This window comes from Anopheles coluzzii, chromosome 2, assembly GCF_943734685.1.
Source record: "Anopheles coluzzii chromosome 2, AcolN3, whole genome shotgun sequence".
Lineage (NCBI taxonomy): Eukaryota > Metazoa > Arthropoda > Insecta > Diptera > Culicidae > Anopheles > Anopheles coluzzii.
In genome coordinates, this window is record NC_064670.1 from 16,454,899 (window position 1) to 16,480,307 (window position 25,409).

The 25,409-nt window shown below is 43.8% G+C and overlaps 4 protein-coding genes across 11 annotated transcripts in view; 2 read left to right on the plus strand and 2 right to left on the minus strand.

Annotated features, from left to right (window-relative positions):
* Positions 1–1,000: 1,000 nt before the first annotated feature.
* On the minus strand, positions 1,001–3,298 carry LOC120953203 (ubiquitin-conjugating enzyme E2 G2). Its single transcript, XM_040372960.2, has 6 exons — positions 3,101–3,298; positions 2,858–2,939; positions 2,632–2,750; positions 2,500–2,559; positions 2,333–2,413; positions 1,001–1,578 (listed from the first exon to the last, which is right to left on the minus strand). Exons 1-6 carry the CDS (start codon positions 3,141–3,143, stop codon positions 1,460–1,462), a joined length of 504 nt encoding a protein of 167 aa, XP_040228894.1. The 5' UTR covers positions 3,144–3,298; the 3' UTR covers positions 1,001–1,459.
* Positions 3,299–3,613: 315 nt separating this feature from the next.
* LOC120953200 (NADH dehydrogenase [ubiquinone] flavoprotein 2, mitochondrial) lies at positions 3,614–4,847 on the minus strand. The gene is made up of 5 exons (XM_040372957.2): positions 4,707–4,847; positions 4,470–4,595; positions 4,110–4,385; positions 3,916–4,035; positions 3,614–3,853 (listed from the first exon to the last, which is right to left on the minus strand). The coding sequence occupies exons 1-5, from the start codon at positions 4,731–4,733 to the stop codon at positions 3,683–3,685; spliced, it is 720 nt and encodes a 239-aa protein (XP_040228891.1). The 5' UTR covers positions 4,734–4,847; the 3' UTR covers positions 3,614–3,682.
* Positions 4,848–6,894: 2,047 nt separating this feature from the next.
* LOC120953197 (nucleolar protein 58) lies at positions 6,895–9,981 on the plus strand. Its single transcript, XM_040372945.2, has 7 exons — positions 6,895–7,068; positions 7,215–7,291; positions 7,581–8,018; positions 8,086–8,255; positions 8,333–8,563; positions 8,632–9,056; positions 9,149–9,981. The coding sequence occupies exons 1-7, from the start codon at positions 7,024–7,026 to the stop codon at positions 9,344–9,346; spliced, it is 1,584 nt and encodes a 527-aa protein (XP_040228879.2). The 5' UTR covers positions 6,895–7,023; the 3' UTR covers positions 9,347–9,981.
* A 476-nt stretch (positions 9,982–10,457) lies between these two features.
* LOC120953198 (inhibitory POU protein) overlaps positions 10,458–25,409 on the plus strand; it is a 50,987-nt gene continuing 36,035 nt past the window's right edge. The window contains exon 1 of one of the 8 annotated variants that reach the window (XM_049607113.1): positions 10,458–11,504. The gene's annotated coding sequence lies outside the window, so the exon portion shown is untranslated. The other 7 variants (XM_049607112.1, XM_049607115.1, XM_049607118.1 and 4 more) reach the window with 7 other exon arrangements.

Here is a 25,409-nt window from a genome sequence, read left to right on the forward strand (position 1 = left end):
ACCTGGACCGTGACGGGGTGTGTGTGTGTGCTGTTCTAACGGTGTTCTCTTCATTGCCAGCGGGCGCAGAGAGACGCAGCATTAAACATACACATATATCCACGCGTGTGTGAAAGCTGTCGGAAAAGGCAGCAGCCGGGAAATGCCCCATCCATATGATGCAAGATGTTTTGCCTCGTTTTGCCCACCTCAAACCAATCTTCTCTTGCGTGTGAGTGCCGTAAGAGCGCGCAATCTGCAGGCAGGCAGGTGGTGGTCGTACTTAATTCGCACACACGCGGTCAAAGAACGCATCAATTGCCCACGATCGATATGGGCGAACGGTTGAACGGTTTGAATCGCATAGCGCACCGGAGCGCACCACCACCACCACCACCTGCCTGGTTCGCCACACTGCCCAAAATGGGACAAAATGTGTCAATTTCACATACAAGGGGGGAGAGGCAGTTTTGGAGACATTTCTTTCCATCCCCAAGCGCTCCTCCATTGTTGACGCAGAAGCTTTCACTAGCGAAAGGGCGATCGCTCGATCGTGCTCGTACCTTCGTAGCAGCAGCAGCAGCAGGCTGCGGCGTAACCTTTTGCACATGCACATTCCGTCGTGCGCCGTGTGGGGGTTGCATGCATTTTGCGCGATGGATTTGGTGGATTCTACATTCAGCAAGGTGGTTGGAAACGTGAGCACACACAGCCATTCCACTGGTTGTCCAATCAGGCAGGGCAATTGACACTTTTATCGTTTCGCCTTATTCTGCCGAAACGTTATCGATAAGGTGAAACTTTGCTTTCGCTTTCTTGGTAAACTGTAAAGGAAAACTTACGCTTCTTACATTCTTTACCTACAAATCGGAAATTTAACAGGGTACAAGTTGTTGCTTTATTTGTTCGGTTTTTTTTTTTCTGTTTTGTTTATTATTATCACATGCAAACTAATCAAACTCTAATTAAACGTAGCCTTTCAACGGAATGGTGATAACATATGAAAAGAAGGGAGGGAGGAGGAGAAAAACACAAACACGCATTGGTCCGCGATACGAATATGAGTGAGTACGGTAGAACTTTTTTTCAAACCGAAATAAACTTATCCCGTCATTACGAAACAGGACGAAAAGGATAAATGAATTTAAAAAAAAACAGTATTTTTCTTCCACCCCACTGCACGGTATCGCGCGAAGCGGGTGTAGTGACAATGCCTATTTAATCGCCACAAAAACCAACCAACCACCCAATTCAGCGCCCTATATTCCACAAAATAACAACAACATACAAAACAAACGTCTTTAACTACACACGATTGCAATTTTCGATCCCGCGTGTCCCGGGGGTTGCCCTTTACCACCGGCGTGCGGTACCGGAAATAGGTTGGCAGCACCACCGTCGAACCCACCACCACCATCACCACTGCAATCCACTCCTCCCAATTCGTTGCGGGGTTTTTGTCTCGTCTCTTTCGGAAGCTTTACGATGAAAGGCCCAACGTTTTGCGTACGATGCGTCTGGCAATTTTGTTAAACTCTTCCCTATTTTCGCGCCACATTATCGCTGCGTCCACGTTTGCGCCGGATTCGTCATTTGGCTCTGCGGATAAAATAAACAAGATGAAAGAGTAAGTAAGAGTGTGTTTATGGATTACTTGGATGGTATTGGGGGTTTAACAATTCTAAATCGAAACAATCTACTTCGACATATAAAATGGATTAAAGGGAATCGTAAGTAGGCCATCAAAACAAAAGGATACACCAACGGCTGCAGTAAATCTTCCGAGAGGAAACTTCCAACATTATTGTACCCTGGTTTTCTTCAGCGTTGGTTTTTAGAAGTTTATTTCTAGCATTTTTGGCTACCCCATTTGTTGGTTATCAGCCATGCACTGTAAAACGTTTATTTTCGATGGAACCGATTTCGAACGCTGGAAAGCGTGGATGACCCTGCATCTTGCTAGCCAAGGAATGCTGCAGTGCATTCAGCACGAACCGGAAGCCCTTCTGGAACGCTATGTGCTAGCGGCCGACCGTTGGATTGAGCTGGATATGCAGCAGATGGTGCTCCATGCCTTCCGGCTGCTGGACCTGAAGTGTACCAATGTACTGATACAAAACATGGCAGTATCTCAGTGTGCAAAGTTCAACCATCGCCAGACGGCGTGTCAGATTTGGAAAGCTTTGACAAGACAGTACGATGATGTTGCACTTTAGCACTGTTTGTTTCAAAATGCAACAGTAGGAGTGGAGCGGAGCATCGCAACGCAATGCAAAACAAAACAAAAACTTAACAGCTAATGTTCAAACAAATTTGTTAATAAAAATTGTCCAATTAAAGTACGTGCACTTACCGGCCAGCATACTAACAACGCTTAGTAAAATCTTTTCCACACTCTGTACAGGACTCCAGCGCTCGGCCGATAGTTCGTATCCTGTGCGAAGGTTAAAAACAAAATGAAAATGTTAAATGAATATTGCTCCTACGGTTGATCCAGCATTCGCGATGAAAAAAACGCACCCAGCGGATCGTCTCCCGGTGCGTGTAGAATCGATATGCAGACCCGTCCGTCGGTGAAAACTGCCAAAAGAAATGGAGGATTAAAATCAGTTTTCCATTTCAAATTGATTCATTTAGCAGGAAGCAGCTTACTGTTGGGATGGAACATTTCACAGGTAAACTTCATCTTCGGTGGGCTGAGCGGATAGTCCGGAGGAAAGATCAGTTTGGCTGTAAAGATTCCCCCCTCGAAGCAGGTTCCTTCCGGGCCGCTGAAAAGAAAACGCAGGCACGAGTGAGGTTTACACCGGACAACACCACTGCCTGGGATGCCCACCGTCCCCCCGTGTTTGAACTTTGACCAACAGGTGAAACTCACGTAATTAGCGCTTCCCATTCGAAGAAGTTCTCCTCACTGATTGGGCCCGCAATGATACCTTCCGGAGGGTTGAGCGTAAGTTCTGCCAAAAAGAAAGGAAATAAGATTAGCTGATGAAATTGTACGTGTAAGCAGCTGTATTTGCAGCAAGGTAATCTGCTCCGTTAGGTTTGGGGGGGTACGGGCTGCCTGCTGCTGGGTACTTGCTGCAGCACCATCGCGATCGCACCAGCCAACACTTACGCCTGTACTCGGCCATTAGACGCCTTAAGGCGGAACCTGCCATGCTGGCTAGTGTGTGTGCAGAATCCTGACCGAAACGGACGAACGAAGATTAGTGAGTCCCTGAGATGAAGATTTCTCTTTTCGATGCAAACAAACGGGAAGGTAAAAAAAGTGGGTCTCACTTTGACATTTTCCTTCTGCACTGTGGGGGGGGGGGGGGGGGGGGCGATTTTGACAGCGCATGTTTGTTTACGTCGTCAGCAAGCAAATGTGGCTGTGTGTGTACGTGTGTGTGCGTGTAGGGGTGAAGGAGAAACAGCAGGCCGTAGCAGGAGGAGTGACCAAAGAAAGGTTGTGATTAGCAGGAACCTTTCTTCTGGCTGGAGCGCATAACGAGGTCAATGCCGTGTTTGTAAACGAAAGTTCTTGGAATTCGTTTGAAATTGCACGTGCTTTCACGTTCATCATTACACTGGAATATATGCAGCTAATAATACGAACTACGTTTTACAGGAAACTCAATATCCGTAATTATTATTTTTTTGCGATTTTTTATTCCTTCAACTAGGACGCGACAGAAAAATAACGCTTAGCGATTGCTTACAGCCCTGCTTGTAGCCCAAAGCCGGGACCCTTCGGTTCCTCCGTAAGCGAGGTCAGCTGACCGACTGGTTCGGAGGCGTATCGTCCATTGCGTGGTCCGGGGCGGGGCTGCTGTCCCTGCTTGAGACTGTTTAGAATTTCTTCCGTATCAGCCACGCTTAAATCCTCCTGCAAAAGGACGTTAACGTTAATCACTGCACCAAATAGTTCACTTTGTTGCGTATGCTTACGTAGTAATCATCGTTGACTGCCAGCATCGGAGCGTTTACGCATGCACCGAGACATTCCACTTCAGAGATGGTAAACTTACCATCCTTGGTAGTTTCGCCGACACCGATGCCGAGGTTTTTCTAGAAGCATGAACAAACATAATGGATGGTGTTAATTGTGTGCTGTTCGTACATAGCTCGCCGATTTGCTTTACCTTGCAGACATCCAGCACTTCGTCGGATCCGCGCAGCCAGCACGGTGTGGTAGTGCACACCTGGATGTGATACTTTCCGGTCGGTTTGCGCATAAACATCGTGTAGAAGGTGGCCACCTCGTACACGCGCATGTGAGGCAGGCCCAGGATGTCGGCCACCTTGTGCATGGCCGACAGTGGCAGCCAACCGTGCTGGCGCTGGGCAAGATCCAGCAGCGGAATCATCGCACCACGCTTGTGACCCTCCGGATAGATGTTCAGGATGGCTTCCGCTCGCTGCAATTAACAACAAGGGAAAGGGGCTGGTTTAATCCACGGCCAGGCTCGACGCTTTTATTTGGATTTGGCGCATAGCATTACCTTCTGGTTGTCTGCGGTAAACTCGAACGGAATGCTGGCATTATCCTCGGGCGTATCGCGATGCACGAACAGGTTGTCGCTCATCTTCACCGCCGACGTGCTCAGAGGCCGGGTAGCCCCGAGTCGCTGCAAACAGCCAATCGAAACTTATGTAATACTGCTCGGCCAAACAAAACAAACGACAACGGTGGCCGGTAAACTTGCCCTCCGACTGTTTAGATAGCTATCCCTTCTTACCATGGTGTTGGCGAACAGGCGCAACATCGCTATTGTTCCGTGTACGGTTTACAACGATGAAATTTTCTACCAGCGCAAAGACGAGTGGCCAATCGAAAATTCCCTTTTTTGTTGACAGCTGTTGGTTACCCAATGTTGTGTTTTCTTCTGCGCTGACGTTTGACGTTTGGGGGTTTGTTCGCGTGGGAAACTAAAACACCCACATTGGAATGACGAAATAATTTCGTTTTAAAATGCACTGCGGAGCCGACATGCATCGAAATACGTTTCTATGATTTTTCATTACAATTGAATCTGTTTTTTTCTACTTTATGAACATTATTATTTTATCATTTTTCAGTCGGACAACGGGTAAAAGTAAGGCTCAGCCCTCTACGTTACGCTAGCGTTACACGTTACGCCTGTTTATCACAAACCCAAGCAGCATTTTTGAACGTTTGTTTTAACCGCCGTGGATGAGCAAATTAATAGATTATCATGTCTTAATATTGTTTTCTTTTATATGAACAAACATAAATAAGTACAGCAATCGCTAATAAAGATAAATTCATTGATAATTCATTAGTATAAATATATACTAATATTATTATTAGGCTATCATTTTTAACAGCAATCAGAGTTGTAACAACTTCAAGAATTATAATTATAACAATCTTTTACATAAATAATAAATAATAAAATATGATTATTTATTTATTTACCCAGTTATTGATAAAGTAGGTTAATGAAATACTTTCAAGTATTCATTAACTTCATTAACCTAATTTTTAAAAAGAGCCCTTGTATCTAAAGTAATTTTTATTCGAAATGGCCGGAAATATTTATTGGAAAGGTAATAATTATATTTCAAATATATAATTTAATTATAATTATTTTTTATATTTTATATTTTCTAATCATAGGAAATGTTACTCCAATTGAAAGCTTTTGGGGTGTTCATGAGCTTCCTTCTTTCAGCCTTTTTTTCATTATTCATAGTGCAGCAATGAAAAATATGAAACCTGTTATTTAATTGTTATTTAAAATTAAATCTCCTAGATATCGATTCATCTTAAAGCAATTAACTTTTTTTTCATCGCAATTTAAAATGTTTTTTATTCTAATAATGTACATTGGTCGGTCGCTTGGATGACAAAACTGTAATAAAAATGTTGCTTGGGAATATTTTAAGGGACGTAACGCTTCTCCAATGTAACGTAGAGGGCTGAGCGGTTAAAGTAAGGCTCAGCCCTCTACGTTACATTGGAGAAGCGTTACGTCTCTTAAAATATTACCAAGCAACATTTTTATTACAGTTTTGTCATCCAAGCGACCGACCAATGTACATTATTAGAATAAAAAACATTTTAAATTGCGATGAAAAAAAAGTTAATTGCTTTAAGATGAATCGATATCTAGGAGATCTAATTTTAAATAACAATTAAATAACAGGTTTCATATTTTTCATTGCTGCACTATGAATAATGAAAAAAAGGCTGAAAGAAGGAAGCTCATGAACACCCCAAAAGCTTTCAATTGGAGTAACATTTCCTATGATCAGAAAATATAAAATATAAAAAACAATTATAATTAAATTATATATTTGAAATATAATTATTACCTTTCCAATCAATATTTCCGGCCATTTCGAATAAAAATTACTTTAGATACAAGGGCTCTTTTTAATAATTAGGTTAATGAAGTTAATGAATACTTGAAAGTATTTCATTATCCTACTTTATCAATAACTGGGTAAATAAATAAATAATCATATTTTATTATTTATTATTTATGTAAAAGATTGTTTTAATTATAATTCTTGAAGTTGTTACAACTCTGATTGCTGTTAAAAATGATAGCCTAATAATAATATTAGTATATATTTATACTAATGAATTATCAATGAATTTATCTTTATTAGCGATTGCTGTACTTATTTATGTTTGTTCATATAAAAGAAAACAATATTAAGACATGATAATCTATTAATTTGCTCATCCACGGCGGTTAAAACAAACGTTCAAAAATGCTGCTTGGGTTTGTGATAAACAGGCGTAACGTGTAACGCTAGCGTAACGTAGAGGGCTGAGCCTTACTTTTACCGGCTGAGCCTTACTTTAACCGGACAACGTGTGAAGCAATAGTTCCTAACTATAGGTAGTAAACGCAAACCGCAAAACAGTCATTTCAAAGCGGCCTTCAGCTGTCAGACGGAGAGCACGTTGTTGAATTGTTTTTGGTTTTGCGAGGCGAAGCGCGTCGCCGTCTAGCTGGAATCGGTAAATTTTAGTGAAAAATAAGCTGAAAAGTATTGGCGCAAGCCTAAAAGTGTAGCACCATGTTCGTTCTTTACGAAACACCGGCAGGATATGCCATATTCAAGGTAACTGAACCAATTTCCTGGCATGCCGGTGCTGCCGTTGCGAGTACAGCAGTATGATCGATGGCATCGCTCGGGGAAGCATGTCCTGGGATGTGTGTTGAGGTTATAAAAACTAAAGCAATATTTGTTTCGTCCCATGTGTATAGCTGCTGGATGACAACAAATTCAAGGAGATCGACAACCTGTACCTGGAGTTTGAAACACCGGAAAAGGCCAACAAGATGTAAGTGTGCAGGCCACCATGTGGTTGGTCAATCGGCAACCCTTACACACACACGTACACACTCATACAGACGCAAAGTTCCTTTCGACCATGGCAGCTTAATGGTGGAATTTTTAGGCGCGTCTAATATTAACCATAGCATGAAACTTCACCTCTCGCATCCAAAAGCATAGATGCAATTGTTTTGCTTTTATGCACATACCGTTTTCGCTCGATCTAGAATGAGTTTAGATGTCCAAACAGGGTAGTAATTTTGATTTGCCTGTTTTTTGCGACCATTCCTTCACAGCGTCAAGCTAAAGCACTTTGAAAAGTTTGCCGACACTACGGAAGCTCTTTCGGCGGCCACCGCTGCCGTGGAGGGCAAACTGTCCAAGCCGTTGAAGAAGGCACTGAAGAAGCTGGTGGTGGATGATGTCCAGAATGAGCTGCTCGTTGCCGACGCCAAGCTCGGCAACGCGATCAAGGACAAGATGTCGCTGCAGTGCGTGGCCAACACGTCGGTGCAGGAGCTGATGCGTTGCATCCGCACGCAGTCGGAAAGCTTGCTCTCCGGGCTGCCCAAGAAGGAGATGACGGCCATGTCGCTCGGTTTGGCCCATTCGCTTTCTCGCTACAAGCTCAAGTTCTCGCCCGACAAGATCGATACAATGATCGTGCAGGCACAGTGCCTTCTGGACGATCTGGACAAGGAGCTGAACAACTACATGATGCGCGTACGGGAATGGTAAGCAATCGGTTGAACTGTCCACGACTGAAGGTGGAACTAAATCAATTTGCTTTTTGTGGCTCAGGTACGGCTGGCACTTCCCCGAACTAGGAAAGATTCTGACCGACAACGTAGCGTACGTGAAGACCATCAAGCTGGTCGGAATGCGTGAAAACATGGCCGATACCGATTTGTCCGATATTTTGATGGAAGAGGTTGAGCAGAAAGTGAAGGAAGCGGCTGAAATTTCGATGGGTAAGTGATTTTTTCCCCCTTCTAATCGTTCGTGTGTACTGTACTAATTGGGATTCTTTTTTTGTGCGATATTGCAGGCACGGAAATCTCGGAAGAAGACATCACCAACATCCAAAGTCTGTGCGATGAGATCATCTCGATCACTGAATATCGCACCCATCTGGCCGACTATCTGAAGGCGCGTATGATGGCCATGGCACCGAACTTGACTGTGCTGGTGGGCGAGCAGGTCGGTGCTAGGTTGATCGCTCACTCGGGCTCCTTGGTCAATCTGGCGAAGCATCCTGCTTCCACGCTTCAGATTTTGGGTAAGTGATGGGAAGAATATTTCACAATTTCCAACAAAATGCGTATAATAACGCTTCCCCCTCCACAGGTGCGGAAAAGGCGCTGTTCCGTGCGCTCAAGGCCAAAAAGGACACACCCAAGTACGGTTTGATCTTCCATGCCGGAATGGTCGGTTCCGCGAGCATCAAAAACAAGGGTCGCATCTCGCGATCGCTGGCCGCGAAGGCTTCGCTGGCCACCCGTGTGGACGCGTTCGGTGACGATGTGACCATGCAGCTGGGCATTGACCACAGGGCGAAGCTGGAAACGAGGCTTCGCATGCTGGAGGAGGGCAACAACAAGCGGCTGTCGGGCGTGAAGGCGAAGGCTAAGCTGCAGAAGTTCCACGCCGTCAGCGAGGTGAAAACGTTCAAGGTCGCCACCGACAGTACGCTTCCTTCCACCTCGTCTAAGAAGCTGAAGGCCGAGGATGAAGCGGCCAATGCACCTTCGCCCAAAAAGAAGAAGATTGAGGTAGGTGAACGCAACAAGCCAGGACTATTTAAATAATTACATCAGTTTTGGGAGTTGTTATGTAACCTTAATTTGTTTCGTCTTTCTTACAGGAGATAGAGCCGGAAATGGGAGAACCCTCGACCGAAAAGAAGAAGAAAAAGAAGAAGAAGAACAAGGAAGAAGGAGCGGCCGAAGAAAGCATGATGGATGATAGTGTCGCCGCGGCGGAGGAGGAGACCCCGACGTCGACAAAAAAGAATAAAAAATCCAAAGCGAAAAAGGCAGCCGCCGAGCAGGATGATGAGTAGGGCGGGGTATTGGTTCGTGGTAGGATTTAGAAAGTTACACTAAAAGGTACATAGATTTATGTATATCTTAAGAGCCAGAAAGGGAGGTAGCGGGAGAATGTTGATAACAGTTTTATCTCCTTGACTTACACTCGCTCGTTGACAGTGACATGTTAGGAAAAGGGCAATGCGCGCTGCCGTGCTGTATATGTTGTACAGCATAGTAACACTTTAAAAACCAGCCAAGTTAACCAGCCGGTTAATGAAATTCAGCATTGCTTTACTGTACCAGTTCCAACCTCCAGCATGGCCCGATTTTTTGGAATTTATCTATTTCCAGAAAAGTAAGGCATCGTGTTTCTAATCACACTATAACCGGGTACCAACAGAATCGCTCTTGCAATCTACCAGCGAAACAACAAATTTAAGTTTTTTTTAATTTTCATCCCTTTTAAATTCTTGTTAAAGTATAATTTTGATGTATTTACTGTCAGCAGTTACACTCGCTCTTTTATTACACTCAACAACGTGTAATTAATGTACGATTGTTAGAGGGTTTTTTTTCGTCTCCGGCAGATAAGGATACTATGTAGTGCGTAAGATAAATGTAAAACTGAATATTTTTTGCAAAATACATAGAATTCTAAGTGAAATAATTGGTTTCATAATTAATTGAAGCACTGAACACTGTCCGAAATTGTTCGTAATTGAACGTCGTTGAGACGTTCCCCTATTCCCATGCCAACCTTTTGCCTGGGATCCATATTCTTCTTCTTCTTTACGGCGTAAACGTCCTACGCGGACATGCCGGCCTATACACAGGCTTTCGAGACTTAATCCAGTACCACGCAGCCGAATAGTCTATGGTCCTTGCTACGGGGAGAGGTCCATTCTAGGCTTTATCCCATGACGGGCATGTTATTGAGTCGTTCGAGTTGACGACTGTACCACGGGACCGCCCCTATTTGTATTACATATTATTCCATATAATTTCCTGACTTGTTTAAACAATCTTACCTCAAGTATGCAAATTTCAGTGTTCAATTTATTTAAATCTTTTTCATCCTTCGCCATTAGGTGTTGCATACAGCATGTACGTCACTGTACTTTGCTGCCATTACGTCACCAATACTGTGACAGCTTGGAGGGGAAGTAGCAACACCATCCATCATAGCAGCCCGCCGCATACTCTGGGAATGGGTGAAGGAGAGCAGCGTAAGGACATCCCACCGGAGGAGCGGACGGTTGCGTGCAGTTCATATGTAACTCCTCGCTCTACCATCCAAGTACCAACCGTGCGCGTAAGTCAAATGAGGCCATATGCCTACAAATACGAGAGCCGCCGTTCGCCGCGTATACCGTGAACTTTTCACCTGCCATACTAAAAGCAGGCAAGAAAATCAATAAATCTGAACGCGAGCACTAAGCAATGCGCTTCGCACCACCTCCCGACGACCATCTTCCATCTTCTTGTGTTACTGCGCGTTCCGTACCGGTTCAGCGGCACTGCTCAGGAAGGAAATATGGTTGCCGTTAAGCAAATCAAGCACAAATGGCAGCGCGGGGTAGCGAGGAAGTAGTGCTTAGTACATATCACCACGTGCTGCGTGTTGGTGTCGGGACGACAGCAGTTGTTGTACACGGTTCGTTCCGTCGGGATTGAAAAGGCTCGCTGTGCTACGAGTTAAACTATTTTCGTATTTTGTAATCGTGCAAAAAAAATCCAAATCGAACGTAATATCGTGAGTCACATTGTTGCCTTTCCATCCGAGCACGTTCGCGTAGCAGTGTCTACTGCCGCACAACGGAACAAACTTACTGCTTCTATTAAATTAGGACAAGACAAGACGAGTGAGTCGGTGCCGTTGGTGTTGCGATAACAACAATGGTGAAAAGGGCGACGGCACTCTAGCACACTAGCGAAACTCCAAAGGACGAAGGAGCAAGTATCTTCCGCCCGCCGAGGAAAGTGGTGCTCGCGTCGGTGGTTGATTAAAAATTCAAGCAAAGTTTTACTGGCAACGGTGCGCTGCTTGTGGCGCGCGTAATTTCCCAGTTGAGTGATGCTTGTGGCCTTATCGGCACTAAGACACGCGGCAAATGATCGAACATTATTAGCTGTGATGGAACAACTTTCGTCGGTGCGGCGACGGTACGCTTCTTCATGGCTGTGTCTCCGGTAAGTACGGGCTGGCGACCTCCTCCCAAAGACATCTAATCAAGCGCGCGGATCGCATGTGTGAAGGTGTATGATCCGGCGATATTCGTTTAATTATTATTTGTGGCCTGTGGGATTGGTTTGCTTCCATCCGGGATGTATGTGAAGCTAATGTGAGTTCAGCGGAGGACATTTCGGAAAAGGGGTCGAAAAGGGGTTAAAAGGCAACGATCTATGAAATCAGCTCTAAATTTTAAGATTAATATTGTAATGTGCAGCCGATGTGCCTGAGCTAATCGTAAAGCTCAGCTCTACGATGAAAACTGTACAGAATCACTCAGTTTGCCGTACTTTCTTGAAGTTCAAGTTTTGCAGTAAGCGTTAAAAAACCAAGCAAAAGGACGCCTTATTTACGCAAAACGTACGCGATCGCTTAAATCAAAGTCGAAGACCAAAATCTGAACACATTCAGCAACGTATCTCCTCCATGTCTGGTAGCAAAACCCCTGCCGACACGGAACGCGGAAAACATGGCATGGTGTTGCTTTCTATTTTCGCTTCCATCACATCAGCCTCAAACTTCTTCTGCCCAATGATGATGCTGCTTCTGCCTGGAAGCACACGCACCAGCAAGAAGCAGCAGCAGCAGCAGCAGCAGCATCTAGTAGTCCGTTTGCCACGGCCAAACCACGAGACACGTGTTTTCTACTACACATGGCGACGTGGCGAATTGCATAGGTTGCTTGGTTGCTTAGTTGTGTACGTTGCTGTTGTTGTTGTTGTTTCTTCTTTCGCTTCTGGCCACTCGCCACTCTCTCTTCTCCTCCTAGCGACAAGGTTTTGGCCTCTTCTAAGGGCGACCACTTTTTGCTGCGCTTGTGAGCCAGCTACATCCCTCTCCGCCAGCCAGTGCCAAAAAAAGAAAAAGAAACGGTGGGCCAAACTATCATCGAAAGCATCGGTGTCGGGGTGTCATCAACCGTTTAACCGCAAGCGTCAACCTTCCACAGTGCATGAAATATGAAAATTTACGATGCTGGAAAAACGGTTTCTAGTCCTACGATGGTCCTCCGTGTCTGTGTCTCCGTGGTGGGCATGCAGTTTTCCATTTTTTTTCGCTCCCGTTTCGGGGCGGGGAGGTGGAATACGTTTCTTTTCCGGTGGAGGAAAGATCGTGTGTTTTTTTGGCATTTGGTAAGGATTTCGCGTGACTATTGTGGATTGATCTTTCTCTAAACACTAAACCAACATTTTTGGTTGCGTTTGTTATATTACTATTTAAAAAAATGAAGTTCTTCTATTGAAAATTGTTGAGTGCTAAGAAGGATTAAAAAGAAATTGAGTTTTTATATTTGGAACTGATTTAAAACAAATTGATTAGTTTTTTTTTAAATTTCCATTTATTAAGCAACTTCAATCAAATTATATTACACTTTTTTATATTCAGGATGGACGGTTGATGCCACACTTTGAACACGGTTAAACTAAAGCCGAAATTAACAGCAACATGCATAAGGATTAAACGACTTCGATTTTTGCTTTTTTTTGTCTAATTTTCCACCCGGAAAATAAGACATTCTCAAGCTCCATCTTATCTCCTTTCAATTCCATCGCCAAATCCGACTGCCCGGTCCGACCCGTCGGTGTTTTGCTTCCACTAAACGGCTCCAAGCAGATGGAATTGCTTCTGCCATTTCGAACGGTGCTTGGTTCCGAATCGGATTTCTGAACGATACCTGACAAAAAAGAAGTTGAAACCTATAACCCGAACAACCTATAACCCGTCGGAAACACTTCCCTCCGCCGGGTCGGTTGCTCGAAATGACCGTTCGATGGGTTGCTGTGATGAGGTCCACATCCTAATGGCACCTCCCTGGTCAGAGGCCGTCAGTGGCGGTGGTGGAAGTGGCGGGGAAGGTAAAGATGATCCGCACAACCTTTCCCCGTTGTCGTCGTTCAGCTTTCGCATCGAATTTTCCGCTCGTCCATTTATGAGCCCCAACGTTTCCAACTCCAATACGGCGGAGGGTTCTCCCTCTCTCGCGCCCATTATGGCCGCCCCGTCCCGACGGCCGGGATAGATTTCACGATTTTATTTTTCATTAGCATAAGATTTGAAATATGCATTCCGACCAATCATTTTGTCATCTCATTTCATTTCCCCGCTTCTGCCGTGTTTTGTTGCTTCTGGCCGCGACACGCGGAAATGATGGCGGTGCACCGGCATTTCCGCATGTCCTCCTCCACCGTGCCATCGAACCGAGAGAGAGAGAGCCGTTCCGCACAATGATATGATGTGATGTGAAGCGAAATCGAACAGATTTCGCCCCGCTTGCTCCCCTTTCTGGTCGCTTTGGGTGTCCCAGACCCCCAGCGCTTGGGTGCCGCCGTGTATCGTTTTATTTGCCGTCGTCCGTGTAGCGTCCTTTTTTCCCTGGTCTGGCGGCGCTCCCGTTTCTTCGTCCCCGGCGACCGGATGCCGACGGTTCTGACGGACGGACGATGTTTTCGCGCGATTGAACCTGCCGCGACCGTCCGTCCGTGCGGCGGATCCGTGCTGAAAGCGGGACAAACAAAAGGGGTTTTAGCGGGCGCCATTGCGCTTGTGAAGCGGATGGTTGTGGCTCGTGAGAAAGAGAGAGAGAGAGTGAGAGCGAGAGAGTGAGAGTTGCGGTACCGGAATCCTTTCGGTTTGTGCAGCAGCTCATGCGCACTGCGCCAGGCGCGGCGAAACCTTCCCTTTGCCGGCACGCTTGCACCCTTGCGCTACGCGCCTTTCGTGCATTGGTTTATGGAGCAAAGGATGGTGCGTTCCTTTGCACGCGCGCTCTTTCATCACGCTCGGCAGACGCTCGGGGCTATCTCTTTCGTGTGCGGTAGTGAGAGCAGCACAGCGCGACGTGCGCGACCCACAGCGAGTGTCCTTTTAGCAACGCCTACTTATAAATATTTTCGTGCCCAGCTACCACCCTTTGCACAACCTCCTGGGCAGCAAATAAACACGCACACACGCACACACGTGGCCACTATTTTGCATGAGGCTGGTGGAAAATCAGGTGGAAAATAAAACCCATACCAGCAGGCGGGGTACAACACTGTGTCCTTTGATTGTTTTGCCGCCGATGCGATCTTCTGTCCTGCTCACTGCCACACACACACACACACGCGTTGCTTTCTCCACGTTGCTGGGAGGGAAAGTGGAGCTGAAGGGTGGGAAAACTATTCTCTCTCTCGTATTCCTTTTTTGTTGTTGTTTTTGGAGCAGCGCGGCTTCACGTTTAATTCCGAACTGAAAGCGTTCAATTCCATCCGCCTATTGTTGTGTCCGGTTGAGTGGAAGGGGTGGGAGGGAGAGGTTATTTCCACAACAACATTGGGAAGGAAATCCTCCCCACCGTAAGGTGGGAGTGTGGTGCGGTACTTTATATTTTTAGCACCATATTTCGTCCTTTTCCAGCACGGGAAAGACCTCCCTGCCCCTCTCCTCGTTACCCCTCCAGTTGGACGAAACTGAAGGTGGCAATAGTTTTCTCTCTCGTCCCTTTTTCCTATCGTCTCTTTCTCGCATTGCTCTTCCGTACACCACCCCTGGCGGGCCGGTTTTTCCGCCACCGTTTTTCCGACCAATCGTTCCGTTCAATTCTTCACCCCTTCCTTCCTTCCTTCCTCCTTTACTCCCACCACCACCCCCCCGGAAACCCACGATTTAGAAACAATTCAACCCCTGTATTCCCCTCCCGTTTCCTCCACCGACCGAGGGGCTCGTCCGTTCGTCGTGTTTTGTGTGTTCCGTCTGGTTTTGCCTGCTGCTGCTGCTACTGGTACTGTGTGTATGTGTGTTCGAATGTCCTGCCAGCGGGTTTTGTCCTCCCTCGTGCGAAGGGAGTGCTTGCACCGCTTTCCCTTCGCTTCCTCCGTGCGTTTGTTGTGTTTTCGGTGTGCTGCTCCCTCACTGCTGCTGCTGCGGTACGCCTCAGCGAAAGGCGGAAAATTACATTCAGTTGCAACAATCGTGTTATCGGGTTTGGATTGAAGTTTTCGGGAATTCCTACCGTTACCGCACGGATTGCTACGCGCAGTGTGTTGTGAGTGTGGCTGTGCGTGAGTGTGTGTGCGCTTTTGTCTTTGCGTCACAATCGCGGCGCTTCAACTGCTCTCGCAGGTTGCGGTCTGGCGGTAAGCACACGCGTAAGGATGCGTCGTGCGGATGACAACAACGCACCAGTCCTCTGCTACATGACGGTACCGTGAAGACGGTGTCCGTGCGGGCAAGGCCGATTACAGGAAGTTTTTGTTGACAGCGTAACGTTTTGTCAGGCGTCGGAATTCGGCGTACGGTGCTGCGTGTGTGATCGCACTCTTGAGGCAGTTAAATTTTAGTGTCACGGGCGCATTATTGGACTGTTTGTGTGTGTGTGTGTGTTGGTTCTTCAGTATGCACGTGTTTGCTTTCCTTTACCTATTGCAGTGATAATAAAAGCCAGGTACGTGCTGGAAGCAATGTGACGGCCGCAACCTATCGCGCTTAAACGAAAAGAAAAGGATACAATTAATCGCTAATATGGGGCTAAAGTAAGCCTGAAAGGTTGAGTCAGATGGACATTGTTAAACTAAAAAAAAAATAACAAAGGAACAAAGAAAGGAACAGTGCAAAACGAACGAATCTCGAATGATTTGTGTCCGGGAACTATGGCCACTACAATCAGTGCTGGTGCGCGTGCGTATCCTTCTATTGTCGTGCCTGTGTTCCCGAATTCCCATTGCACTCCTCCCCCCCCCCAACCCCAACGCCACCTTCTTCCATGCTCCACCATGCTAATCCGCGCGTTAAATGTGTGTGTTGTTCCGCATAACGATACGGAGCAGGTCGATCGATCGATTCCGTTTTTGAGTTGACGTTTGGCGCGGGATCGGGTTTGACGTTTCCGGACATTCGCCCACAGCGCACCGTATTGTTGTGGACAGGATTTCATTTAAATTTCACTCCACGTCCGATGGTGCTGCATGGCGATACAAGCACCGTCTATTGTGAATCTGCCTTGCCGCGGCTGTGGACCCGATGGATATCCTATGTCAAAAGATTAGGGATTCAGGATTATTCGTGGTTACTGCAAATGGTGAATTGTGATATTGTACGGAGTTGCACATTGGTGTAAAGAGTTCGTTGGTAGAACATTTCGAGTGACAACGTGGGTTATTACTGAACAGTTTGCACATTAACAGTGTGGTGAACTTAAGCTAAAAGTGTAGTTTGTTTTTATGTGATTGATTGATTGTATTGCCTACAGAAAACAAAAATGAAGCAGCGAAAGTTGTAACCTCTGCTGTCAATGTGATCTTGAATACAGACAATTGATAATTCAATTGAATTGATATAAGAAATGAAGTTACATTTGGATACACAATTTCAGGCTGCAATCATCTAGGAAATGTAGATACACTCCTCTGCAAATAGCATTATGTATCTAAGTTGACTGTCACATGTTGTCCGAAACTTCTTTGCAAAAAAAATATTAAAATCAAATGTTTTGTGGACACGTGTTTCTGTTGAACATATTGGCGTGTGCTATTACTGAGTAGTTGTTGATGAATGTGATTTAGTGTGCTCAAAGAGGTATAACAGGATAATCCGTTTTGCCGTAGGTATATATTACTTCCGACACAAGAAGAAAATTCAAGGTGTCATATTTGAAAAAGCACGCTGCAAAAAATGTAAATGTTACTCTATTATATTGTAAAAAACAACAGCAAGGTTCAAGTTGATAATGTCTTACGTATTATGCGATAGCGTCGGCATTAAATAAATGAGTTAGTTTCTTGATGTATCGGATGATCAGTCTGAGATGTGGTGAGACGGTACGAATTAGAAATGATATAAACCAATAATTCGTTTATTAGGTCTATTTTTAAAGAATTAAATTTTGCTATTTATTCAATTAGTGTAAACTATTACAATGATTTTAACCACAAATGAAATTTTAAACATGAAGAAGTTTTTTTTTTAATTTAAGAGCTCTTCTTTTTTAACTCATTTGTTTCTCATTCTTTCATTTACATACATACTTACATAGTTTTTTTTACATACATATTTAGTGAGTTGTCTGATTTTATTCGTTTGTCGTTGAGTTTTTTAAAGTAATAACTACAATACTATTGTACCAACCAGACGAAAAGAGTGTATTAATTACAATGCAATATAATTTATTTCAACGGGTTTTTTTTAAATCTCACAACTACCGACCTCTCAGAACCCAACTACAGTGAAATCTCTGTGAAAATATGAATATTCAAGGAACTTAGAGCAGCTTAGAGAGATATTCATGTTCAGGAAAACTAATGAAGGTGCTTGCTATGAAGTATCCAAGAATCGATGAGAAAACTTGTCATCCTTTGATCAATATTTTGTGAACTATCATTTATCTTAGAGAATTTGGGCTTCCAAATCGCATATACAACTTAGAGAATGTTCACCTTAAAAAGATATTCATATTGAAACGACTTCAAATGTATGGAATACGACGGGATCGTCCAAATGTTCACATTAAAGAAACAATTCACTACCTTTTTTTAAATAAACAATACAATACAATACAAAATCATGTTGCATCATTTTAAAATCAAACAATTAGCTGCTGGTGGCACTGTGCTATTAATTACGCTATTTGTTAACACATCGATTTCCCGGTAAATATCGTGTTGTGCCGCTTAAAAGTGCAGTTTTGTTAAACAAAAGAAGTGAATAGTCTCAAAAAAACGCGGGACAAAATACATGCGTTTAAGCCATATTTATCATTTGATGTAAGATAACCGCACGGGGTATATATTACATTAGTGTTCATTGAACGCTACGCTGTGATTAGTTATTTCTCAACGACAGTAGGAACAACAGTTAAAAAAAAAAAAACTATAACATCCTTGTTTGTATTTGCACTCAAATTACCTTAAATAAACACACGTGTCGGTTGCGTACACAGTTGATGAAAGGGTGAACTAAAGCGAATGGGGACAAATGTGAAGAGAATTGGCCAGCAAATGTATCTGTTTGGTGTGATCCCTATCGAATGATGTTGTTCTACATTTAACTTGCTTATTTCATTTTAATTGCAAGGTACATTTTCCTGAAGACTTGGAATGTTTTTTTAAAATGTTGAAATTGTATTGTCTTGTACGTGGAATAAGCGCAAACACGTTTTACATTCGATTAAACTAGACACTGTTCCCGCTGAGCTGTTAACAAATGTATTGAACATTGAATTTGAGTTTTCGCATGGTTTTATTACAGCCAATAACAAGCTTCAATGTAACTACAGTCAATTTTATATAAGCTCTAGTATTTTACTGAGCTCAGGGTAAAACTCATGTTGAAGATTATACACATGGATTTCTCATAATTATTATTTGCTGCAACAAACATTATTTTTGAGGAAACCATCAAGAATTACCTTTTTCACTATAGAGCTGTTAATTTGTAAGCACACAACAGTTTATTTCAGTTAGGATCTGTGGGTAGAATGGGTTTGAGTGCATTGTTTTTTGTTACAGTGATGCGTGCAAACGATTTAACGCTTATCTAACCCACCTAAACTGCAATAAATTCGATCTGCGAATGGACGATGTGCGGGTTAGCGCGTTTGTCCGAGGCGTTGCAATGGTTTTAACCGCAAAACCCTCAATAAATGCTCGCTGAATGATGAATGAATGATAAATGTTTAATAAATTCAACCAAGCGACGCGCTGGACGCTGGCAACAGGTTTAGCAGTATAAATTCAGGGTTAGCCATATAAGCGTGTGTGCGATGGGTTCTTTTTTTTTGCTGATTCGTTGCCGTTGAGTAGTTTGAATCTAAACCAGATTTGTCATTCACTCCACAATGACCATAATTCAATTAGATCGGTGTAACGATCATCACGCTGGAGAAGGGCCACAGATGTGTTTGAACTTCGGCTGTACAATTGAGATCATCATATGAATGCAAACAGGGATTGGAAAACAAATGGTGTTTTTTATTGTTTTTTGTTGCAGTTGTTGTTGTTGTTGTTGGAAAAGCTTTTTTTCAATTCTTCATAAAAAAAACAAGACAACGAAAGTAAACATGCTCGGGTTAGTTTATATTTATTTATATCCATTGTTACCATTCGATTGTAATATCATCGGCATTGTTTTAGTGCTGTACACAAGTGTTTTTCAGTTTAGATTTTTTTGTCTTTTTTACATCCTAATGATCCTATATTTTCACATGATTCCGTCAAGTTAATAAATGTTTAAGGTGATAGCAATTTATTTTGCAATTGTATGTTATTTCTCGAGGATAGATCGAGGTGGACATCATTTTTATTTTTTTGGCAGATTATTCATTTTTCCTGTTGGTTGCATTACTATTTGATTCGGGTTTCGATAAGATTAGGACTTTTAAAGATAAATTAAAGTCCTTAAAATATATCAGAACTTAACACGATGTTGTACATTTTAACAGAACATCCCTTTACGTCGTACACTTTATTAAGGGCCGTACTGTTTATCACCATTTCAAAACAGTATCGCTCACGGTTATGCAAATTCAATTCATTTGAAAACAACAAAAAACCTCGCGCCAAATTTACCCCATTCGCCGTGAATGTGAGATGCGGCAGCGCGTTAAAGATGGCACCAGCACATAATTAAAACGGCAGTTTTCCGTGTCACTTCGCATACGAAACATTTCCATTTCCGATGCACGATTTACCTCCTTTGCTTTTTGCTCGGTGATCGGCCTCGGCATTAAATCCTTTTCCGCTTTCAGGCGGATTGTATAAGTGTGTGCGTGTGTGTGTGTGTTCGCGCGCTGGCACAGTGGATGTACTAACAGTGGCAATGGTGAATGTGTCATCATGTCGCTGTGTCCTCGTGCGTTCCGGACATGCGCACCATCTGCTTGCCACGTCCAGCTCCAACAATCATAGCGGTGGGAGCAGCGAATGGGGAAAGGGTGTTTTTCTCTGAAAATCCGTCCCCATTCCTGCCATGAAGAGGGGAGGGGGTTAAAGCTTTCGCCGTTCCGGTGTTGATGATCAATACTCCTTTCCCTCTCTTAACTCTGCTTCCTACTCCACCGCCACCTTCGCTTCGTGAGCAAATAATTACCTTTTCCACTAAAATGCAACATTTTCACGGTATGTGTCTTTGTGTGTGTGTGTGTGTGTTTGATCCCTAGAATCTTCACCCCCTCCAACCCACCTTCAGGTTCTAAGCTGTTGGGAGCTCCGTCAAACGTACGGCTGTATTGGTGAGCTCAATTCACTCGAACACACAGTTGGCTGTTGGGGGAGCAAACACTTCAGCCCGGCTGGCAGGGCAGGCAGGAATAGAAAATGGAGTACAAATCGTGCAGCCTTATGGGGAAAGCTTTATTCAGACACAACGGCACACAGGGAGACCGAATTTAATGTAGGCTTTGTAAATGTTCATTACAGCCATTCGGTTATTTTTACGTGTACCATCGGTAGGAGTTGCCGGTGATTATTACGAACGACTGTCCAATCATAAACCCCGCCGCACGTGGGGAGGGGGCAGCAGCTTGGTGTACGTTTATTAGTAGCTTACGAAAGTAAGCACTCCGTCATAAACCAACCCTACCCAACATGTCGACGTGGCCCCAACAATATCGATCGCCTCGAAGGCACGAAGCTTTGTGTGCCTGCATGTCTTCCCGAGCTCTGGGCACTGCGGTTCTGGCTCTTTTACCATGCAACTTTCCGTCGCCTTTGGGTTCCGTAGCAATCGTAGCAAAGAGTGCCTTTCTGCAGCACGAACATACAATTTGATTCCATTTCCAAATGCAATTGACAGTTGTGTAGCTGTATGCGTTGTACCGTACATGCACACGAGGACAGGAAGGAAAGGTGTGCCATTTATCATAATAATTTGTCATTCATGTGGCCCGTGCCGTACCTATGCCGTAGGCGTGCTGAAGATGGGCATTGTCACCGTACACCGGGCACTCTGGTTGACGTTCGATAGACAAAGTAATCTCTCAACCGGTTCTAATTAAGCCAAGTGAATTAGCTAGCTGAATACTTTTAAGTTGATTATGTCGTGGGTCACAGTAGCATATGCGCACAAACACTAATTAGGTGTAATGCTTGTTAAGGGGGGAAAAGGGCAACACAATTGTCATTCATATGTTGGGATGTTGATTAAGTGCGCATAGGGCCCGGTGCCAATTATTTCAGTTGTTAGTAGTTAATGATTGCGACTAGTTTTGAACGAAGCTAGACGAATTAGCTTAATTTGGGTAAAACTTACAAGTGTAGTAGCAGAAATGTAAATAATACATATGTAGTCTTACTGAAAACAGTTACAAATGGAAGCATTGTTGAGATGAATTTGCGTAGCTGAATGTGCTCCATCAGAGTTAAATGACGCCTCACTTGACCCTTATGCAGATAGCTATCTAAATCGGAGAGTAATGTATCAATGTGAGGACGCAGTTTGAACGCTAATGTCTCTTAACGAACAATGTTACGTAGAAGGCCAATAACTTGGACAGAAGTTATTTTCAAGGTAATGCTTCGAACAACATTTTTGCAGCCAAAATGTAGAAATTTACGCAAAGAGATATAACTGAACAAACATACTACTACGTGCACTTATTAAGATTCAAAAAGTTGAAAGGATATTCAAAGGATGTGTCCGTGTCCATGATTTTTTGAGGATATGATTCCAGGAACGTTCTGTTTACTGTTGATGCCAAGTAAATACACTTGGTTCCTTAAGGCAGTGGTCTCCAACCTGTGGCCCACGGACCACTTATGGCCCGTGGCGTTAAAAGACATGGTCCGCGAAAGAATTCATATTCCAAAAATTTTCCCCATAATCAATATTACATTTTTAACAGGCATGTCTACAATAAAATTTAAACATATTTTTGATCAAAAACTTGGAACTAAGTCTACAAAATGTATGCCCTCAATGCCCTCTGAATTTGCAACGGTGTGTTGAGTTGCGATCGTTGAGTCTGCATGGATGGGAGGCTGCAGCCAGGGACCGAGCATCCTGGAGAATTATTGTTGACCGTGAGCAGGCCAACAAGAGAGAGAGAGAGAGAGTGTTGAGTTGTGAAAGTATTTACGATTAAAGGATAATTTGAGTATACATAACAGATGTTACAAAGAGACTCTACCTTTTCGTCTGTTGGATAGCTTTTCGAATCTTGCAAGGCCTAAAAGGAGAGCCCTTCTGTTTGGTTCCTCGGAACAAGACTGCTCGGCTAGTCGACTGCTTGTCCGATAAATTTAATATCTAATAATCCTCATAAATCTTGAAAGCTCGTATCTTTCTATGTGTAGAAGAAAAAGAAGTTAAATAAAGTATACAAAAAAACATAACCAACACAATTAAATAAACGTGGAGAAAATAAAACACAAAGATGCAGAAAATGTGTTTTAGTACACCATATGATGAACCAATGGGCCGGTCTATTCTATAGAAGCGTCGGCTCCAACAAGACCGAACGATATCGATTACCAACCGGGACCGTACCAAGGAATGAATTACCATTGGCAGCGTGATACTAATAAGTCTTGGCAGCTTATATAGAGCGGACTCGGTTACTACTACACAGAAGAAGTAACTTTGTAACGTGTTTTAAAGAAAGATAGATTCATTGTTACGAAATATTGTTACGCCGCATTATTATGATATGCAGCGGTGTATGTTTCAAACCCCGCACCTAATATTTCTAACGTTCGTTCGCCTCCCTGAACGATTTGCAACAATCGTAAGCCCGTTAAAATTTAAACACCAACATAAAGAAAAAAAAGAAGGGAAAGAAAGAAAATACCACCTTCGCAACTTCTTAGCAATCGCGTAAACGCCACTTTGATCCAGCACCACACACGTATCAAGTGGCGTACTATAGATGTGTGCCACGGTGTTCACTTTAAAGGTGGAATCTGACTACGGCGCTGAATATTTAATCCTAAACGTTTTCCCCCGTCGCGTGCTCCATTGCGCCACACTGCTGCTGCTGGTGCTGGCGACTTAAAGCCCAGCCCAGGCCTGCTTGGGGTCGAGGGAGTTCCAAAGGGTCACAGCATTCGCGTTCGGGAAGAGGCGGAAAAAAAGCTGCCGATTGAAGCACAAAGCATGGGAGTCAGCATAGGCAAACGGGCTGAACTACCGACAAAGACGACGGCAACGAATGATGACAACGGCGTAAGAGCGCAAGATTTTTCTATTTTCCTTTCCGTGTGTGTGTGCGCGCATGTTTTTTTTTGTGTCGTTCCTTTTGGATAGCGATAATTTATGCATTTCTGAACGCGCGACAAGCGGTGGGCCGCTTACATCTACTCATTTATACATACCCAGAGTCCCAATCGGATGAGTACAAAATCACGTCCCTGCTGACACAAAAGGGAGAGAGCCGCGAAAGGTCTGTTCCGTGCCGCCTTCCAACCCCCCCACTGAATGGTAGAGTACATAATTTTTTGTCTCTATTACAATTGTACTTTTGCGCTGGTTGATACTTTTTTCGGTGCCATGCTTATGCTTTTAAATTTGCCATCCCTTCGCGAAACCGCTATAGTTGTTCGCCTGGGCGGGCGGGCGGGCGAACGTGATGCGTGGCGCCAAAAGGGAAATGGACTTCGCGCAATGGAAAATGGAGGCTTACGTAACCGATTGAACATTTCGCTAATGAGCTAATATTTGCGAGTGGTTTTTCACTCAGTTTTATTAGTGCTTTTTGTTCACCTGAACGCAGCGGTAAAAGGGGTTCTGATGAGGCAAACAAAAAACGAAGCGATTTCCCACTTGCCTGTTTCGGGTGCTGCTTCCATTGGGGAATGGTACCCGGGGCATGCCATCATACCCGTTGGCGTCCGTTTATTTAATACCAGCATGGAGTTAAAGCAACGACAAACAAAACTGCGCTAATTTGAAATGACAGGCTGTGCGGACGGGATGAGAGATGGAACGGAAAGGACGATAAAACAAAAAACTCGATCGCTTTACTGATCAAACAGTGGGCTGCCAAATAAAATAGATAGTATTGCGTTTCCGCTGATTGCAGGCAGGCACAAACTCATCAAAAGGGGCCGCAATGTTTGCTCGACATGCAAACCATAATTACTTCTGCACGGTTAGACTGCATTAGTTTATTGGAAATTGATTACCGTGGGTAAATATCAGTGACATGATACATTGGGCGCGATTTTTTTTGTAGAAAAATAAATATAGTTGGGTGAAACTGTCTGAAATGATACACAGAGCTATCTTTTTTCGATGTTTAATAAAAAAAAACCTACACAATTTTTGGTTTTTTTTTAAACAATTCATGAAATTGCTACATGGTGCAACAAAAAATTTGATTAATCAATCAAGAAATAATAACAATTTATCGTAGAATTCACATATAATGTTTCTAACACTTTATCGTCTTAAGAAACTACACATTTCACGGGAATAAAACCATTGTTTCTTAGCATAGCAACACTTCAAACAAATCTCCAACAGAAAGCCACAAATAAAGCCAAAAAAATGAAACAAAAAAAAAGGAACTGCCCAAGAGCACACAAGTACGAAAAAGGAATTTATGGCCACACGTGTACCGAATGTACCGACCATAAACATATTTCAACGGTGCAATGGTTACTTCCTACCGGTTACACACACACACACTGATACGCCGAGAAGGTGGAATTGTAAGATGATAAATGCATTTTGGTGGTACAGTGTGTTCTGCTGGCCGCGGTTATTGCGACCATTCCTGGTCCTAGTTCTGTACCGTTTGGGGTGGAAACCCCCGTAAGACAACAGCAACAAAAACGCAAACATAACACAGTACCAACAGTACAACCCAACAGCGAGTGAGAAAGATAGAGAGAAACCGTAAATGTAAGAAAAAGCTCATACGCTATCGTCAAAATGCTCGCCCCAATCGTGTGAAA